Here is a 20,702-nt window from a genome sequence, read left to right as displayed (position 1 = left end):
ATGGAAGCTTTTCCCCTATTCCTAAAGGTCAACTAAGACAATAGTGGTAGGTTGCTTGGGAGAACCTTGCAATACCACCAACATTGCTGTACCTATTGTATGGATAAATGGAAGATCTAAGTATCCAAGGCTGAGTGCCTGCAATTAGTAGAATTTTTTTTTTTAAAAATGGAAGTTATTTGTTGAAGTGGAGAGTACAAAATGTCTTCGCTGCTGAACAAAGACTAGAAGGACTGTTCAGCAAGTCAACCAGTTAGAATAAGCAGAAAGGTCACAATAACTTGTGCCATACTAGTCAGCCAGAAGCAGTTCAGTGCTTCCTATTGGGACAGTTTGACTTAGAGATTCAACTGTAACAGAAATTTAAAATATTATTCACCCCCACTCAAAAATAATCTTCTCATAAGCTGTCCAGTTATATTTTTGATTTGGAATGCCATTTATCCAATTTTTTTGTGATTAATTTTTATTCGTTTTCATAATACAAAGAGGTAAATGACTCCCAGCATATATATGTTTACCAAATGCTGCCCATTTCCCAGGATATCCAATGCAGTTATTCAGCTTTACAACTCATCAAAGCTGCAAGACCAGGCGATAGAGAATCGGACAATATTACACAGGCATAACATGTTAGGGCGGGGGGGAGTAACAATTTAAAAAAACTTACATACACAGGCAAAACAAGGAAGGAGAGGGTGGAGGGGTGGGAAGTTGGAGCGGAAAAAGCCGAGAGGTCAGGTAGAATGGAAGTTTAGCATTGTTTGAGCTATCTCAGCATTCTTTGTCAAGTGTATCAAGAAATGGGGTCCAAATTGCTTCAAATTAATGTAATTCTTCTCTAAGTTGAAAAGCTTTCTTTTGCTGATGATTTTTCTGATTTATAATCTTATAGAAGAAAAAGGGGAATTGTTCCCTTCCTGTTTCATTGCATATGGGCACTCTTCACAGAAAATGAAGGGTGCCTTTGCGAAATGTATGGAATCATGCAGACAAATCCTGCTGCCTGGAGGGGATAAACAACTACCTTGTTAATATAAGGGCAAACTCATTTCAGATGCTGGGGTTATATGCTTGTTTGTAGAGAGAGAGAGACAGAAAATCTACCTGTTTTAATCCATGTTTGTGGGTAAAAATAAAATTGATCAGCTAACTCATGCTAGTTAAATTTGCTGTACTCTCTCCCTCCCTTCCCTTCCCTTAAAGTAGAGATCTTTGATTCCAATCTTCTTATGTTGGGTCTCTGATATCAAATAATCAAAGTGTAGACTATGAAATTGATTTGGAAATATCTGACTAAATTGCTGATGTTTTCTCCACAGGTGTTGCAGACATTGGGTACGGAAACATACAGGCCCAGCTCAGCCTCACAGTGTGTGGCTGGCATTGCTTGTGCCGAGATTCCCATGAACCAGTGGCCTGAACTCATTCCTCAGCTGGTAGCTAACGTTACAAATCAGCATAGCACTGAACACATGAAAGAGTCAACGTTGGAGGCGATTGGTTACATCTGTCAGGATATTGTAAGTGCGTTCTCTTGAATATATGGTATGCAGTGTCTTTTCTCACCCTTTCTCCCTTCTAAACTTGTTTTCTCTAGACAGCTATTTGCAGTCAACTGCAACAAACCCGTATAGGCTGTTTTGTTGCCTGCAGGTTGAGGATGTCTATACTAAGAGTTAGGCAGCAGAATGATTCCCCACAAAACCCACGGATGAGACCAAAGTACAGAGTGGCATCTGAAGGAAGAATTGACCTGGTTTCACGACATAAATCCAGGTCATCTTTACTAAAGTGCAGATTTAATCATGGAGTGTGCATGGTGTTCAGCCTGTGGAGATGGGTGCCATTTTCAGAACCCAGTTAAATGTCCTGATGAGTAAAATGATTACAACTAAGTGGTAAATGCTTACTGAGGTTGTCTCTGGGGACTCGAAAGTCTAAATTATTTCATTATATCATGGGCTAGGTATCTTCTATATATTGACCAAAATATTTTGCTCTGTACAGCACCTTCCTGCCAAGGACCTTAAGAAAACAGCGGTCACAATTTTTGTGAACAACTTGTTTTTAGTATCAAACTGTGTTGTGTATATAGGACAAGTGGCTGATCTGAACTGCACTTAAAAACCCTGTGTTCTGACCTAAGGCTGAAAACAAAAACTGGCTTCCTGCCTGTTTCTGTGTAAATGCCATTGAATGGTTGTTTTGCCCCTTATTACACTTTGGAAAGAGTACAGATGTGCTCCTTCTGAAGTGTAAAGTGCAGTGCATCTAGTTCATCAGAGCCAGAGAAGTTTATAAAAGCAGTGCTCTAGTCAGGCAAATTTTCTGCGTGATGGCTTTCACAAGGAAAGCAGGAGGTCCGCTTTCACTTTTCAGTCTATGGTCAAACATCTTGTCAGTCAGTGTGTAATAGGATAAACATGTTTTCCCCTTCTACTGCTATTCATGCAGCAAGTGGGATATTTTAGGTGGTGTCCCTTTTACAGGAGAAAGGATGGAATATTGGAATCAAAGTTTGGGAAGCTTCCGTGGTAGACGGAGAGGTCTGAAGAACGTGTAATGACTGCAGAAGGCGGGTCCCCTCCTTGAAGAGGAGAGAGACAGGGAGCAGGCAGTGAGGGAAGCCTCATAGGGTAAAGTGAAGAAACAGTATCAGAAGTGTCAGTGAGGACAGGGAGTGGAAGAAACCAACAAAAATAAGGCAGGAGGAGAGACCAGAGGAAAAACAGATTTTGAAAGCGACCTGAAAAGATAAGTGTGCCTCTTGCTGCACTGAGTGTCTGAAGGGTTTGAGTTGCTGCCTGACTGATTTGAATTGAAAACTAAAAATTTTTTCAGTAATAAGTTCTGGGGCAAGTAAACAGGCTTGGGAGGGAAAATACGGATACTGAGATACGTAAAATGAGGAGGTGATTCAAAGTTGCAATCACTACTACTAGAATAGCGGGGCTTCAGGTCAACCATTGTCAGTTACAAATACACCCAGGATTTCTAAGTGCATGTCAGCCGTTGTCTGGAAGACAGCAAGTAATTAAGCTTCACTAATCCATAGTGGATTTTTTGATTGTCCTGGATTGCTGAACAGAATTTTTCCTAACAGGAGTCCCTTTTACACTGTTTTGTATTGTGCCTCAATGTGATATTGATAAATCCTAACACAATAGTTTAGGGACCCTTGGGATCTTGCATTCCAGGTACTCATTTTTTCCTGTGGTGTAAGTGATGGTGTTCTGTATTCATCATTTAGTCCCTCCAACCCTGAATGATTAACCTCTACTACCTCTTTTGGTTATAGCTGTCCATCCTTGCATGATCCACTGGCAGTATACCAAACGTGGGCCTATTAGTGACCACTGATACATGCCTCTCTGCTCAAACGGTAATAGAGTGGAAATTGGCAGTTGTTTGACCTCACTATAACATAGCTGAATGAGGCAGTCTGAGGCTTGCTGACTTGAAGCACAGTGGTAATATTTAATATTTATTTTTAATATTTGGCACTAGCGATTCAAACTCTGGAATGCATATGCTGTTCAGGTGCAGCAGACTGTGCTCTCTTTGTTAAGGGTGCACTGCCTCGGAGTCACAGTGAGGTGTTAAGTTGCTCATATTTGACTCCTGGCGTTTCTAGTGAACAAAAGGCCTTATGGCCTTAAAGGACTTGAATTTCCTCTGGCTGTAGAATTCACTGCCAAACCGTACTGGGGGGGGCTTGATGCATAGGGGAGCAGGCACCTGAAAAGCAGAGAAGCAATCTGCTAGCCATCAGAACTTCGCCACTATTTATTCCTTGTTTCAGGACCCAGAGCAGCTTCAGGACAAATCCAATGAAATTCTCACAGCCATTATCCAAGGGATGCGAAAGGAAGAGCCCAGTAACAATGTGAAGCTAGCAGCTACTAATGCACTCTTAAACTCTTTGGAATTCACCAAAGCAAACTTTGACAAAGAGGTGAGTAAAGGAAGCAACGGAATTCTGGGTGCAAAAGGCAAGGAGTGAATCCATGGTCTGTGATGAGAAATCGTGCACCACGCTGAATTTTGCTTGATGCGTAATTCCACTGGAGCTGAGACTTGGGTTCTTGTCTGTAAAATTAAAGTTTTAAAGGCTGCTGTGATGCAGAAATACTGTGGAAGTGTTTGGAGAAGACTTATAAAATGAAAAGGGAGCATCACTAGCTTTTTTGGCTAAATATGGACTGAACTTAGAGCTTAGCCTGTTACACACGCTGTGTCCTAATCAAACACTCTGCAATGTTGTTGTAGCCCAAAAGTAAGTCTACACTACATAATTCATTCAATCTAAGTTACTTGGACATCAGTAATTAAATCACTTTTGCATGTCCACGTTACGCTCCTTGTATCAGCGGTGCGTGTCCTCACCAGGAGCACGTCCACCAATTTAACTGCCAGGGTGGAGCGTTGTGGGACAGCGTCTGAAGGGCAACAACGGTCAGTGTAAACAACAGTGTCTATGTTGACACTGTTGACCTAACTACAGCCATTAAAGCACTACCCCTCTCACGGAGGTGGAGTTAAGTCAGTGTAGTGGGCGAGTTTTATCGGTGAGAGCTACATTTTTAGTGTAGATGCTTACAGAGGTCAACATAAGATGTCTTACATCGACCTAACTCTATAGTGTAGACCATGGCTAAGCATGGATCAGCATTTCCTTTCTAGTGGTGTGGCAGCAATCTAGCTTTTTGACTCTACCTCTGAAATTGTGTGCCCTATTTGGGGGAGGTGGCATTAAAGTAGAGACCTCTGCTAGCATTCTGAGGTCAGTACACCCCTCGTGTTCCTACCATAGAGATTTCATAGAAAATGGAACTAGTAATTAAAGTTGGGATGCTCTCTTAATAAAAGCTTTTCCCTAGTCAACCGTTCAGCGGTTGTTGATTTCAGTTGGTGCCTTAACGTTTGAGCTGGTTGAGTAATCCATTCAGCTTGCATTTGTAGTGGACTTCTGCCCTCTAAATGGGCCTGGGAGTAGTAAATAGAATGTTAAATTATTGTATTCCCGATCTCCTCTTAACCTCCCAGAAAATTAGTGTCCCAGCTAAATCGGCTTTTGACATCCCTTGTAATAATTGCTGGAATAAATCTAGGGGATGACCATAGCTTTTTTTTTTTGTAGAACTTGCTTTCCCTAGTGCTGTGACCTTCTTTTTTTGGGAGGGGGATTAGAGCAATGTACCTACTTGCATGTGACATTCAAATTTGGGATTCACAATTGCAGTGGCCGCTTATCATTTGGAAGTAATTATGAAAACGCTGTGTGGCGAGTGGCTGCCTATATCCTTCCTAGCTCTTGTAGCAATGTAATGTTAGTGGCAATAATTGCTGAGACGATCAGGTGCTCTCTGAGCCAAAGAATTAAAATATAATCCTGTTTGGAAGATTTTTAAACCCTTTTGCATAATTACACTTCTAATTCTTTTTCATTTGCAGTCTGAAAGGCACTTTATTATGCAAGTAGTTTGTGAAGCAACGCAATGTCCAGATACAAGGGTAAGTGATAATATAACATCTTGAACTGTCTGTCGCTGCACCATCCAGTGACCTCTAGAATTTTAAATCTTATATTTAAAGAAATAGTGCTATATGAATAAGTATATAAACTCGTTTTAATTGGGCTGTGGAATAATTTTAATCACTAATAATTTGCCTTGATATTTGCTTCCCTTTGTTTTAGTCGTGTTCTGTTTGGCTACAAACATGCTAATATTGAGTATTAGTCTCTGAAAAGAGTGTTTGTGATGGTTGCATGAATTCTGCTTCGAGAGTAACGTTTTCTTGACGTGCTCAGAAAAATGACCCGCTTCCTTCTCTGACAGGTACGAGTGGCTGCCTTACAGAACTTGGTGAAGATAATGTCCCTTTATTATCAGTATATGGAGACATATATGGGTCCTGCTCTTTTTGCCGTGAGTACTGTAAATCAAAAATGGAATAGTGGCTTAACTCCAGTGTGCTCATGCTTACAATCCGAGGGACAGGAACCAAGAAAATTGCTCCCCTATGTCTCCCACTCCAACCCCTGCAGTGCAAGAACTGGAGAGGGAAGAGCAGCCTTCCGCTCATGTTCCCACACTCCCCAATCTGGAAAGAGGGCATCTTTCCTTCCTAGGGTGGGATAGAACCATTTATACATTACCATAATTTGCAGTTATAGTGACTTTCCTCCACAAAGAATGAATCCTTGTACGGACATCCTCTCCTGAAATTATATCTATTTAATTATATCAGTGTTGTAGTGGTCACATTTTACAGATTGAATTAGATGACATGCACCCAAGGTTTTGTAGTCACTGGCAGAGCTAGGAATAGAGCCCTGAACTCCTGATTCTTGGTCCCCCTACTTTAACTCCAAATGTATGGGAAATAGATTTTTTTTTTTTTAATCTGAACATAAAAGCATCTCACCTCTTCACAGCAACGGTTGTCAGCTATGTTCATAGTGCCCCTCCCTCTGTGTTAAGTGGATTGTAAAATAACTAATCCCAAACATAGGTAATCTAAGAAACGTTCAGATACTCTTAGACATTCCTTATGCTTTCCCCATCCCTTTACACAGGACTGGATTTCTGCATGTTTGTTTAAAGTAGGACTTACCTGCCACTCCGCCTGTGTGAAGAGGAAATTGGTTTTCTGCCCCTTCCTCATTGGAATTTTCTTTTCCATTTCTTCTGTGTGGCAGTTGCTACTAGAGGATGGGTGGGCACTTAGCTTTTAAAAACTGCATATTCACAAATCACCTGGCAGTGCTGTAGTCACAGGGGACGGGACCTGGCACTTTTCATTGCATGTTCTTTTACAGGCTTAGGGCACTAAAGGCTGAGTCTAAATATAAATGTGGTCTCTATGTTAGCTGCAGGCGTGCCTGCTTTTCATTTTAATTTCTAAAGCCCTTCTCTTCCTGAACAATTGCAGAATATTTCAACCTGGATGCTTATAGTACAACTATAATGCACCCACCTCTGGGACAGAGCACTGCAACTAACTAGCATATACAGTAGCATTACATAGTAGTGAAGGGGGAAACATCTGTTTTTACTAAAGAGCCATAGAATCTTATATCCTGGCAGAGGACTCAGGACTTCTGACTTAGGTCTCAGTTAAAGAACCACATATTGTAGTTGGAACTATATTTTGAAGGGACAGTAAGCCTACATTAATTTCAGATAAATAATGGAATACACAAAATTCACAAACTTTGCCAATATCTCTAGATTTTTCCATCTCATAGGTCGCCTTCTGCCTCCACACCACCCTCTTATGTACCACTAAACCTGGGCAATACCTTCATAAGCAAGACATCCTGAATGTAGAAAACAGCAGGTCCCTATGCAAGAATTTCTAACAGTATCTTCTCTAGTTTTTGGTATAACCCTATCTTTTTTTTGTAAGGTCTCTCTACAAACACCCCTATTCCAATCAAATCCATGTAACCAATGACTGGAGTCGCATCTCTGTTTGTGCTTGGTACTGTGAACATTTGTGTCTAAGCAGTGTTCATGAGCAATTGGTTGCTATTCTGCAGTCCTTAAAGGCTATTCTCCCTATTGCCAAGTCGTACTCTCTTAAAATGTGGAGGTATTGTTTAGCAGCGGTCTCCACTTGGAACTTGTATTGGCATAGCTACATCTCTCTGGAGTGTAGATTTTTCACACCCCTGTAAGTCGTAGCTATATATACCTAACCTTCGGTATAGACAGGGCTAGTTCAACAAAAGAAGTTTTCTGTTGACCTAGCTACCGTCTCTTGGGGAGGTGGGTTATCTGTGCCCACGGGTGAACCTCTCCTGCTGGCATAGGTAGGGTCCACGCTGTAGCGTTTCACATGTAGACAAACCCTAAGAAAGACACGCTCTCTCGAGCTGTCTCTTGTGTCAGGACATCTAGGTTCCTGTACCATGCTGCCAATATGTGGCATCTGAATTACTTTCTCTAAAATGTCCCCTTTTTCTCTACCTCTCCTGTTTCTGAAGATCACAATTGAAGCAATGAAAAGTGACATTGACGAGGTGGCTCTGCAGGGAATAGAATTCTGGTCAAACGTCTGTGATGAGGAAATGGATCTGGCTATTGAAGCATCTGAGGTGAGCTTGGAATTGGTGTTTTGTGGAGGTCAGTGTTAGGTGAGTAAAACAGGCAACTGTTGTTTCGAAACATTGAAAAGGAGGGACTGAACCAGGTCTGGAAGCTCCTTTGTTCTTCCAAGGTGCGATATTTTTTTTTTTTTTTTTTTTTTTTTTTTTTTTAAATGAGAGAGCTGACTCTGAACCCTTGTGTAGCAGTCCTAGGTCCATGATGAGAGATCATGCACCACTCTGAGTATTAAGTGATGCATATCTATTATGGAAGCTGAGACTTGAGGCTGCATGGTATACAAGGCAGTATGCTGGCTTCACCCATTTCCGGCTGCTGTCTTTATGAAGAGCAATTCAGTAGCAAAATTTCTCATTCACTGGCTTAGACGGCTGGATGTCTGTCAGGGGTTTACAAGTAAAGTTTTGTATTTGCAAGTATCTCAAGTTTGTTTAGCAGCTGCAAAAGCTTTTTCCCAGCTCATTGTTTTTGGCCAATAACTTGCTCTGTCCTTGACAGGCTGCCCAAATATTTCTGGGTTTGAGTGCCTTGGAAATACTTACTACAGTTGAAGCACAAGTTGCAGGAGTGTTTCCATTCTTGAGTCCCTATAAGTTGCTTTTGTAAGTTCTCCAAATTTCTATCCATCAGGCTGAAATTCTTCAGGCTGAGTGGCTCTCTTGAGGTAAATTTTTTGGGAAAGCTGGAGCAAAATATTTCTGCTGTTCTGAGATGGGACTAGAACAGGACTTAGTTTGAGTGCCAGAGTGGCTGGGAATTGAAACTCAGCAGGGCTAAAGAGATGTCTTTGAATATTCTGATGAAATTAGGTTGTGATTTGGGAGTTTTGGCTATTTGAAAAGAGCGTTTGTAAAGTGCATATTTTGGGCATGATTTTTTAGCATTCTTTTAAAGACAAGTGAGGTCCCATATGAGTGGCTGATACGGCCGCATAGTGAACACACGCATTGGTTTGCACATTACATTGAGCTTTGTGCATAAAGTTCTCAGCATCTTGGAAAACTTTAGATCTCTTGCCTCATTAAGGCTTATTAGAGCCCTTCCTCGGTCCTTGTACTGAACAGGGCCACATGAGTATTTTCTTAGGCTGAAGTTTCCTTAGTGCTGTGAATAATAATGATTTCTGTACCACGAGCCAATGACATGATTTAGGAGTTCAGTGATACTGGCACCAGTAGTTTACCTCTAGGAACGTTTAAAGGATTACATTGTGTATAATACATGAGATTTATGGTTTTGGTTATAAAAAGCAATTGGCTAAAATAAGTTCGTATTCTTTAGAGTGGATGGATTGAAAAAGAAAATGGTGTCTTGTTCTCCATTCAGATGCTCTTTCTTTCCAAGAACTGGTAGTGTAAACTTCCTTCTTTAAAGGGAGCTAAATGTATTTTTCTGCTGAATGCTCAAAATAGCAAGGGTAAAGGGACAGTCGGCACAGAGGTCTAGTCTGTATGCTAAGTGCCTCTTACCCTTCCTGTTTGGAGGCATTTAGTAATTGTTTAATTTGTAAATATTTGCAGTTTGTCTTCAGCATATTTGTGTAACGTGGGGAGTGGCAGCATGCGTTTGCGGAATAGCAAACTGACCACATATGTCAAACATTTAACTAGAATAGAATTCAAGAAGTCCTCCTGGGAAAGAGTTCCAGCTTTTGCTGGTGATCTTACAGCATAAAGTAGATAACTTAGATGTAATTCATTTTGTGACTTTTATTTTTATTTTATTTTTTTTCCCCCAGAAGGAAAAGTGTTTCTGTATAGCTATTGAGGATTGTTTTGTAACCTTTCTTTCTAGGCAGCAGAGCAAGGAAGGCCTCCAGAGCACACTAGCAAATTTTATGCTAAGGGAGCACTACAGTATCTGGTCCCAATTCTCACGCAGACACTAACTAAACAGGTGAGTTGGAGGTTCCTTACTATGTGCATTGTCTGGAGTTGTCTCTGTGCACCAAGAACCTTACGCTTATGGTACCAGCCTTAAGTTACACAAGCCACTGCTGGAATGCTGTCAGTCCAATTATGTAGGATAGAATGCCATTAGTTAAATAATGTGGCCCCTGGTCATTGAATCACTATTCTGTTTTCATAGATGATTCACTAATGAACTGGGACTGGAAGATCCTTTAGGCTCTTTATAGAGTTGTTGGTAAAGGCATGCTTGTTCTGAACACCTCATGTAGCAGTCCTTGGTCTATGATGAGACATCATGCACCACTCTGACTGAATGATGCATTCTTTGTGAAAGCTGAGACTTGAGGCTGCAGTGAAGCTGGTTCCAGCCACTTGAGGTGGTTTTATTATTGTACAACATTTCATTAAGGCAGGTTTCCCTTTCCGATTACTGAAAGCTTTTGATAGGTTATCATGAGTCTGCAGTATCATTTAGCATGAAGTGTTTGGTGTTTGTTTGTGGAATTAAAAACAGGACATCAAGGTTTTGTTTGCCTCATTTAGAACCCCATTTTTGGTTTTTTAAACCTTAAATTCTAAGCTCTGAGTACCACATTTTACCACACTTGTTTGTTTTTATGAGGACTTCTCAGGAGCTAATTTAGACTGTGGAACAAACCGAATCCAAACAAAACCTAATGAAATCACTTGCTGTACCAAATCTAGTTAACATATTAAATAACAGTTACAAAATTCATGTAGTATCAAGTTCCTTTGTTTGCTCTAGTGTGTCTCAAACTTCACAGGAAATAGCTGCAATTTTTAATGGCTGTTTGAGATTGCTTCCCTGTTCCATGTTTTATTGCTACTTGCCTGAATAAATGGTTCTTTAACAACCTTACAGCCTCCTGTGATTGAACTAATCAGGAAGCATAAGTCATCCTCAGATGTGCACCTTCAAAGGAGTTAGGTTAACAATGGCAGAGCCATCAGCTGGAAGGAGAAGCTACCTAACTGGTTCCATCCAAGCTAGAATGGGTTACTCTTCCAAAGGCTAAGCCTGGGGTTAAAGGAGACCTAAAATCTCAGACCCCGAAAAGGGTGTGGTGTGTGGTCTAGAAGAGGCTACTGAGGGTGTCAATTAACTGCATAGAGAGTCACTGCTTCTTCCTGACAGAGATGGAGCTAGCTGGAAAAAGAGAACTTACAAAGGAGTAGGTCAGTGGTTCTCAAACTGTTTGTTTCACGGGCCACTTGAAAATTGCTTAAGGTCTTGGCAGACCTCCTTAATGATCTTTCCAAATGTTGTTTGTACTGCTAGCAAGCTATTGTAAAGCGCTTTGGATAAAAGCATTATATAAAAAAAAACTTAATTATTAACGTTTTTTTGCTCTACAAATAAAAGCACACCACTCTTATTTTAATATCCGTAGTCTTACCTTTCTAATGCAATGGATGTGTCCTCTCTCTTCTCTCTCTCCCCCCCCCCCCCCCCCCCCCCCCCGCAGCATCCCCCGAGCTGGGGCTGGGAAGGAGGGCTGTCTCTCCCTGGCAGCTGCTGCCCTGGAGCTGGGGAAAGTTGCGTCTTTGGCTGCTGCAGCCCTCCAGGTCCCAAATTCTCTCCACCCCCTCTTCTCACCCGACTGCCCCCTCCCACCTACCTCCTATTCCCCCCGCAACGCCACCACCTCCCCTTACATGTGCATCTTCTCCAGGGTCTAGGCACCTAATTAGTGGAGCCACACCTGCACAGTTCCACTAATTAGGTGGGTGGCCCTTCATTCTCTCATGTGCGGCCACCCAGGTGTGCACCTTAGAGGGAACTATCCGTGGACCACCTGAATGGAGCTCACGGACTACTGGCGGTCCGCGGACCACAGTTTGAGAATCTATGGTATAGATAATACCCATGCCTGCAGACCTTTTATTGTGTTTACACTTTGATGTAAATTGTTTTATCTTCTGATGAAAGAATAACACTTTGATTTGAAGATGATGTTTGTTTGTGTGACTGCAAAATTATGCTCTCGTTGGGCTCCTGAAGGGAAACTCATACAGGAGCCAAAACAGAGTTAACACAGTTGGGAACCACAGGGCTCCACCCAGAGATCCATTCTGAGTGGTTGGACCATGTGGTTCCACCCAGAGTAAGGTGCCCGTCACCTAAAGAGGTGTACTCCTGAGAGAATAAAGGGGCTCTAGGGCGCAGTTTGCCCAGTAACTGACATTTACTTTTTTACGTTTGTAATGTGGACTGAATTCATGTCAAAACAGTCAGTACCTGTTCATATTCCTTGCCCTTGGATCCAGCAAGATCATTTTATCTGTAAGCGGTAGAAGCAAAGTCTGGCTGGTAACAGATATTTTTGCTAAGAGTGACCCAAGTGGTGTTCTCTTCCCAGGATGAAAATGATGATGACGACGACTGGAATCCCTGTAAAGCAGCTGGGGTTTGCCTCATGCTTCTGGCAACCTGCTGTGAAGATGACATTGTTCCTCATGTGCTGCCCTTCATTAAAGAACACATTAAAAACCCAGATTGGCGATACAGAGATGCAGCTGTCATGGCTTTTGGGTGTATTTTGGAAGGGCCAGAGCCCAACCAGCTCAAACCACTAGTTATTCAGGTCAGACCAAGTTTTTCTTGGGAGGTTGGCTTGCTTGGACAAAAATATTTGACTTAATGTAACTACTTTGAGCACTACCCAGGAAGGGAGGTCCGAGATCATGGTGGAGTGTAACCCGTTAGTTTTGCTCAGTTGCTGAACAATCTGCAAAGGAGATTTTTAAGACGACTAAATTTTAGCAGTATTGTAACATGCGGGTGTTTGCATGTGTTCGGCCAACTCTTGTGATCAGTTGGAGTAGCTATCTTTAGAGCAGGAACACCTTTGTTTGTGAGGCACATGGAAGGCACACTCAGCCCACACAGCTTTTGGTTAGCGCAGGCTTTTAACCCTGTGTGTGTTAACTCTCCCTGTGAGGCAGTACGTAGGATTTGAGAATTGAAATTTGTAGGGTTCAGTGCTCCTGGCCTTGTCACTACGGAATACTTTACTTCATGGGCCTTCTTTACATCAAAAGGTGGCTTCTTAGCTTGGGGGGGTCCCATTTATCGGTAGACCATGGAGTAACTACTCTTAAAAGACCATATGCCCAAACAAGTGCAGGCTCATTGGCATCATGCAAGTGAATTAGGTATGATTCTGACTTACTACTAACTGTGTGGTTCTGTTCCAGGCCATGCCCACTCTAATAGAACTAATGAAAGATCCTAGTGTGGTGGTTCGAGATACAACTGCCTGGACTGTGGGCAGGATCTGCGAGCTGCTCCCTGAAGCTGCCATCAATGACATTTACCTCGCTCCGCTGTTGCAGTGTCTCATTGAGGGCCTGAGTGCTGAGCCCAGAGTGGCTTCCAATGTGTGCTGGGTAAGGCAGGACTCCACTGTTATGTGACAGTATGGGCGGGGCTTCTACCAACAGGTGTGGGGTTGAAGGATTTACTGACCAATTCTTGTAAGCACACCTCCTATGTAAAATAGAGGCGTTCAGCAGCCTATGGGGTACTCACTTAAATGATGTGAAGAGATGACTGACTTGTTCATCCACCACAAGAAACCTTGTGTGAACGAGCCTCAAGTCTGTAGTGCCACCCTCTGGTGGGACAGGAAAAAAGGAAGGAAGCTGATGGGGAGAAAGCTAACTGGAAAGATGCTCAGGAAGGAATCCAGTGTGTGAAGTCTTCAGTTTGAAAATGCTGGGGCGACTACTCTTCCCTACAAAGACCTAAGTGGTTATGGTAACTGTATAAAAGAGAGGTCTTCAGATGACTCTGTTTTAATGCACTCTCTTTTGTATTGTCTAGCTTCCCTCCTCGGGCAGCGAAGGCTGCTCATTCATCTGACGGGGGAGACAGGATGTTTTCTCTCCATATTAGCTGAGCGTACTGTCTCTGCAACACTAACTCAAGGAACACGAGATACATCTCATTCCCTTGCCTATGGTCAAGTTGTGCTATGGCCAAACCACTGGGCTGGCTTGGCAAGTTCAACTTTACCTTCTTCCTAATGCATTTAATATTAGGCAGCCTATCTGAACAAACTTGTAGTGTCCTTGCAAGGAGGAGGCATGCCTTTTAACCAATCAACTACCTCTGCAACATTTTTGAGTCCTTTTGTTATGTTCCAGCAGAGATGTGTGAGGATTATGATGTTAAATCAAGCATTAGGAGCTGTGTAATTAACATTTTAATTTTCCTTAGTATATTTTCTCAACTGGTCCCAGGAACCTGTGGGGCCTCTGCTCAGCCAGGGGCTCTTCCTGATCCCATTGACCCTGGCAAGGACTCATGTTACTGGGGCTTTTTTCTTCTGAAGACGTGAACGAATGTAAATTTTGCAAATCAAAATGAAAATCATAAGGCTTTCACCTTTTCATCTGTTCAGTTCTTTTGTCCTTTAAGGCAGTTGCAGTCACTGCCTGGCCCTGCAGCTGGCAATGTTAGCATTCTCTCAGGCCTTGTCTAGACTAAGGTTTTAAAGTGAGATGATAGTACAAGTTAGCTAACAGGTGTCAATTCACGTGTTAAAAGCCTCATAGAGTCAGGACTGTGCGCCTTTAAAGAGTAGGCTATTAACACATCTTATATCCTAGTCTTGACAAGGCCTCAGGCTTCATTATTGGTTTGAAACGTCACTACGCTTGGGTAGCTGGCCATGGGGACGAAGTCATTAGTCCTGCACTTGGCCTTCTCTGTGGGTGACTTTGATGACTCCTAGTGTTGGTGCCTGGACTTCCTGCCCCTCGCTTGCTACTGGACTATAAACAACGACAAGTTTTCTTCCTGCTAGTCAGCTTGTTTCATATTGTGAGCTGAATTTTCATTCCGCTGACCGTTTCCTATTGTGTTCGGCGAATTAATTTGGCCACACATCACAGTCTCTCCTAGACCATTGATGCTGCCATGGGAATGACTGGGCAGGCTGACAGATTATTACTTTAAATGTGTCACTTGCCATCCCTTAAACTGGCGAGGCCATGTATGTGGCTGGGCTAGTTTGTTATGATAAACTCACTCCATTGTAGAGACTGTAACCTGTTCTGTATTTCAGGCCTTCTCTAGTCTGGCTGAAGCTGCCTATGAAGCTGCAGATGTGGCAGATGATCAAGAAGAGCCAGCAACCTACTGTTTATCCTCCTCGTTTGAGCTAATAGTTCAGAAACTTCTGGAGACCACAGACAGGTACTCTCAAACCAGCCGGCCTAATTGCTGCAGAAATGCCTTTTTTTATTCCCCTGTCCCACTCCTGTTGCCTCCTAAAGCTCTTATGTGAAGTGATGTGTTAAGGGTGTCAATTCATCATGGCCTAAAGTTTGTGTGACTTGGAGTATCCCAAGAGAAAAGTCATATTTACACATACAGGGATTTTTCCAGTTTTTGGTCTCATTCATCCTTATTGATATCTCTGGAGCATACTGTAAATGTAATTTTCTCCTCCAATGCTTTCCTTCAAGTTGTGGAATATCATGTAAAACTGTACACAGTCAGAAACATACAGAGGTCTGCACAATATTCAGCAAGCCATTTCAGATATCCTGTCTGTCCTGAGAGTCACTAAGTAGTCAAGACTGTAGCAAGACAGACTAGAACTGTGTGTGTGGTGTGCCTTTCATCTCTGTAGTTTGCATGTATGCAGCGTATCGTGGTGTAGTTTTTATTTTGATACTACAGTAGTACCTAGAGGCCCCACAGCAGATCACAACCATGTTATGCTAGACATGGTATACACACAGTAGCATCTGATGAAGTGAGCTGTAGCTCACGAAAGCTTATGCTCAGATAAATTAGTTAGTCTCTAAGGTGCCACAAGTCCTCCTTTTCTTTTTGCGAATACAGACTAACACGGCTGTTACTCTGAAACCACACAGTAGCATTGTCCCTGGCCCCAAACAGCTCGCAAAAATAGACAAGACCGCCATTTTGCAGATGGGGAGTAAGGCACAGAGTAAGTGACTTGCCAGAGGACAAATAGGGAGTCTGGCTGATCCAGTAATTGAACGTTGATCTTTTGAGTCCTTGCTCTAGTGCTTTAACTACAAGATCAGTCTTTGAGGTGGTACCTCGAGGACGAAGGCACATCAGGAGAGAGTGTTGGGAAGCTTTTTCTGAAAGTGCAGCCCCTGCTGTCTGTGGCTAAATAAAGGAGTTTCAGCATCTTTCATTAACACAGATTAATAAAACCAAACTATCAAAAATTTAGCCTAGATTCAAGCCTTGGTATGCAGTAATTAATAGTACAGATATGTTCAGCTTCTGCTGTAGCATTGAGGTTTAACTTTTACTAATTGGTCAAACAAGGTCTGTATTGAAGCCAGCATGGCCACTTAGAGCAAAAAAATAAACTCTTAAACTCTTTGCTTCCTGTTTAGGCCGGATGGACACCAGAATAACCTGCGGAGTGCTGCATATGAAGCTCTGATGGAAATAGTGAAAAACAGTGCCAAGGACTGTTACCCTGCTGTCCAGAAGACAACTTTGGTCATTATGGAGCGGCTGCAGCAAGTGCTGCAGATGGAGGTAGACAGAGGCCAAATTCGCTACCAGGGGCATAGGGCAAATGTAATACTCAGCGGCATAATCACTTGGCTGTATTCTGGCTTTAGTCTCTAGCCAATGAGTTCTGCTGTTGATTGTCTATATATATAGCAAGTGTCTTTTGAGAAGCTTGAAGTGGAACAAACAAATTTAAAGCTGAATTCCTTCTGGTCATAGCACTGCCATTGCTGTGACATCTTAGTGTCCATGGTACAACAGCAGAGATCTTTCTTCTAAGTATTAAAAGAACCTGTTTTTGTTCTCCTGCAGTCTCATATCCAGAGCACATCAGACAGAATCCAGTTCAATGATCTTCAGTCTCTACTATGTGCTACTCTACAGGTAAACCACTTTCCTACCAGTGCTGACATCCATGGAGAGGAAATAGGTAGAATCTTGTGACAAGCTCATGCATCCCAAAATGTGCACGCTTGCAGATGAAATTTTTAAAATGAAATCCCACTCCTTACACCCAAGTTAGTGTGAAAGGGGCAGAGAAGTTTAAACATATGAAAGGATGGAGCCATTCTTACAACTAAGTGCCTGGTTTAAAAACAGCAACAAAATACTCTTGTTTTTGTGGAACAGAACACATCTTACCAGCATGTTTAAAGTAAAATACCTTTTGCAGTTTCACACTGGCTGTCATGTTAGTGTAAGATTGAACAGTCACTCACTTTTGTCAACACTCATCAAAGAAATTAACAGCTTTACCTTGTTCACTGCTGCTTGTGGTTGGAGTTCAGACTCATTCAAATATGCACTAATTAAAATGCACTGAGTGTCCTTGAAATTAAACAACTTAGTAAAGAACACCTCACCTGTTTCGGGAGCATTAGCTCATTCCACTTGCTTACCTAGTCTTAAAGGCTACTGAAAACTGCCATCCTTATTCTAAGCCTCTCGGGAAATCCATCAGACAGTTTTTCTGCTATCACATGATCGTTTCCTGCTGCCTGTATTGCAAAAGGGCTGGAGCTACTGTGGGATCGTGCCTACTGTATGTTTTCCAGCATTGCTGTAACTTTTTTCTAATATGCAGTATTGCAATTAATACCTCTGTTTATTACTGGAAAATATTAGCATATTATAAGCTTTAATACAATTCTCCAAAATACTTTACAGTAGACATGGATTCAGCATGCTCCGTGCAGGATTCAGAAGCAGACCCTGCTCTCTTTTGTATGGTAACATTCCTAGAGGTGTGTTTGAACATCAAGTACACTGAAATAAAAGCAGTTATTGAACACCCATCTTTATTTGAAACTCACTTTTTTCCCCCGTTTTTGCTGTGTGCTCATTATGGGTTCATGACTTCTCCCATTTCCATTAACGTAAGAGTCTGAAATGATTTTAACACCCTCATGTTCAAAAGCAAGTAGCATCAGCTGGGGCTCTGTGAAATTTGGAGAGAATGAAAGAAAGTTTCAAATCACGGAAGCGAATAGTAAGATCCTTGACCCCATCAAACCCAGCAGAATCATAGATGTCTGATGTCTGGAATCTCTCTCATCTCAGTAGTATGAGATTAATTATCCCTTTTGAGTTGCCTCCAGTCATTTGCAAAACACTTAATAGCACTGATTAAAATTTTCAGTTTGGTTTTACTTTTCTAAGGTATACTGTCAACCTGAATCACATTTCTCTGAATTTCATACTTACTGTAGTTACAATACTTAACATGACTAAGTGAAAAATTAATGGAGAGCACTTCTTTCAGCTTTATTTGACTGAACTTTGTATGTAATCAGTTTCACTGTTTCTGGTGTGTAGGCAGTCATTTGTCTCCTGCTGAAAAGATAAGCGTGCAACATAAGAAATTACTTTAAAAATATTTGTACAAAGAATTTTAAGAAAAAGAGCAAGACCTACTATTGTAATGGTGAAACTCACTTTCTGAAGTGGGTCAATTTAAAAATTCAAGTTCAAAACATTCCTTGAAGTGTCATATGTGAAATATACTAGTTTAAATTTTTTGCCAAGCATGTGGAGGCAAGTGGTTAAAGGATCTTTGTGTCCTTCACTTGGTGAATATTGGGGCTTCTTGTTTGTTAAATAGCGAACTGCCAAAACTAAATTTCTGAGGTCAAGTTAAAGATGGTGATGGGGAGAACTTTGCAGTGAAAAGAGAGCATATATAATAGTTTGGGGGGGGAGGGGTCTTTGAGGAACCTGGTAGGAACAATATTTAGGAATGTTGTAGGAAACCCTGTTCTATAGCACTGATGGTAAAATGTGTCCAGCCTGTTAATACTATGGTGTACATGAAGCACGCAGAGCAACTGGAATTCCCTATCTCTTCATGGGGCTACCAGCAAAGTTCAATTACATTCCACAATCGGAAATAAAATTGCTGAGAGATTGTTACAGTGGGAAATAGGCAGTGTTAAAAAGGGATTGCTTAAGTCTAGCCAAACATAATTCCAGTCATAAATTAAATGCCCAGAGAACAGCCTCTCTAGCAGGAAAGATAAACTCTGCTTGTTCTGTAGCTGGAAAAATCAAGGAAAGATAAAATGAGAACAGCGTTCTGTTCTTGTACTGACAAAGCATTTTTTGCAGCAATGGTGTTCAGAGCAATGGAAGATCTTTTTTTAAAAGCATAGTATGGCTTTGATAAAACTGTAGTGTTCTGAGCTAGTGTGGAAAATTCAAAGGAAGAATTTACCCTAGTGTATATGGGAGTATTACAGTCTCTTCCTTTTCTCCCCCCCCCCTTCCCCCATACCTAGAATGTTCTCCGGAAAGTGCAGCACCAGGATGCTTTGCAGATCTCTGATGTGGTTATGGCATCTCTGTTGAGAATGTTCCAGAGCACGGCTGGATCAGGGGGAGTGCAAGAGGATGCCCTCATGGCAGTCAGCACCCTGGTGGAAGGTCAGTAGTGGAGACTGGAAAAAAAGTCTCTTGCTTTATGCAATGCACAAACCGCTCTGAGTGAGTAAATCAGACTTGCAGGTTTGCAATTGGCACTATGTCTGTCCCTGCCAGCTGCTTCTGTTGATGAAGGCTTAACGTATAACATCCTTTGCTAAATAGTTGCGTTTACGCAGATGCAAATTTGACTGCATAGCTATTCCAGAATAATGCCTTCAGATCTGTGAAGATTTGAGGCTAGCCGGTCAAACAAATCAGATGACAGCTTGATTCTCCTTGACTGTATTTCTTGTATGTGTGGTGTTTTTTCTGTAGATAACGTGGGTACTGTGTGTGTTGAATAGGCAGTATATAGGACTTTCTCTTTATTTTTGTACAGTGCTTAGCACAATGGGCTGCTGGTCTCTAGATGCTATTGCAATGAAAATTAATATTCTGATTTACGTTTGCTGTTATCTGTTACCATTGATTTGTGTAGTTATGTCAGTGGTTGATGTGTTTTTTTTGTGTCTTTAAAAACCACACAGTGCAGAGACTGAAATTTATTTTTCGTTGCAAATTCTGATTCTTACTAAAGTTGAGGTTGTGGCATACCAGACAGTTTTAGAGCTTCATTGTGATTCCTCTTTAGAATGCTGTTGCTATGGCATGATATTGAGCTCTAGGAATGCATTGTGTTTTCAAACACTGTATGTTTGGATGTGAAAGTTGGGTGCTGTTAGAAATCCATAAATGATTTCACTGTTGGAAAAACTGTTAATCTCCTTTAAAGACCGTGCTTGATTGGGAAATGGTTCTAGAGAAACAGGAGCCTGTAAAGGGACTTATTTGAATCTTCCTTCATGTTTCTGAGGCCATTAGTGTGGCTAGCTCATTGAGGGGCTGCTCTCCTGGGGACTGGGCCTGGTTTTAGTGCAGAGGACACATGTCTAATTGCTCTCAGAATATATGAGAGTCTGAAAAAGCAGAGAAGTTAATTCTGGCTTCCTGGAGTACCTGCTTTCTTAGAACAGGTTTGTGACTTTGCCCGGCCGGCACCTCCTTCTGGGGGGGTGTTATTTGTGACTACACTTGAAGTGATCAGTATCCTTTGAGTGGAATCAATTAAATTGATTGGCCAGGTCTGCAAGTGAGGAAGCAGAATGGCTGATTGCTGGGAGTTGGTTGTGACCCTGGCTAATGGGCTGACTTGTGAATAAATGTTATGACACCCTTTTTGGG

At 41.8% G+C, this 20,702-nt stretch overlaps 1 protein-coding gene across 1 annotated transcript in view; it reads left to right on the top strand.

Annotated features, from left to right (window-relative positions):
* KPNB1 (karyopherin subunit beta 1) overlaps positions 1-20,702 on the top strand; it is a 35,093-nt gene that overhangs the window by 7,290 nt on the left and 7,101 nt on the right. The window contains exons 4-15 of the mRNA XM_073326304.2: positions 1,323-1,523; positions 3,806-3,958; positions 5,458-5,517; positions 5,844-5,933; positions 7,997-8,107; positions 9,912-10,013; positions 12,409-12,633; positions 13,247-13,438; positions 15,121-15,251; positions 16,439-16,586; positions 16,875-16,946; positions 19,337-19,481. Coding sequence (XP_073182405.1) covers positions 1,323-1,523; positions 3,806-3,958; positions 5,458-5,517; positions 5,844-5,933; positions 7,997-8,107; positions 9,912-10,013; positions 12,409-12,633; positions 13,247-13,438; positions 15,121-15,251; positions 16,439-16,586; positions 16,875-16,946; positions 19,337-19,481 — 1,630 coding nt within the window. The remainder of the gene's footprint in view (positions 1-1,322; positions 1,524-3,805; positions 3,959-5,457; positions 5,518-5,843; positions 5,934-7,996; positions 8,108-9,911; positions 10,014-12,408; positions 12,634-13,246; positions 13,439-15,120; positions 15,252-16,438; positions 16,587-16,874; positions 16,947-19,336; positions 19,482-20,702) is intronic.

This window comes from Lepidochelys kempii, chromosome 27 (assembly GCF_965140285.1).
Source record: "Lepidochelys kempii isolate rLepKem1 chromosome 27, rLepKem1.hap1, whole genome shotgun sequence".
NCBI classification, from domain to species: Eukaryota; Metazoa; Chordata; order Testudines; family Cheloniidae; genus Lepidochelys; species Lepidochelys kempii.
The sequence above is the reverse complement of the archived record's forward strand: the minus strand, read 5'-3'. Positions and strand labels throughout refer to the sequence as shown.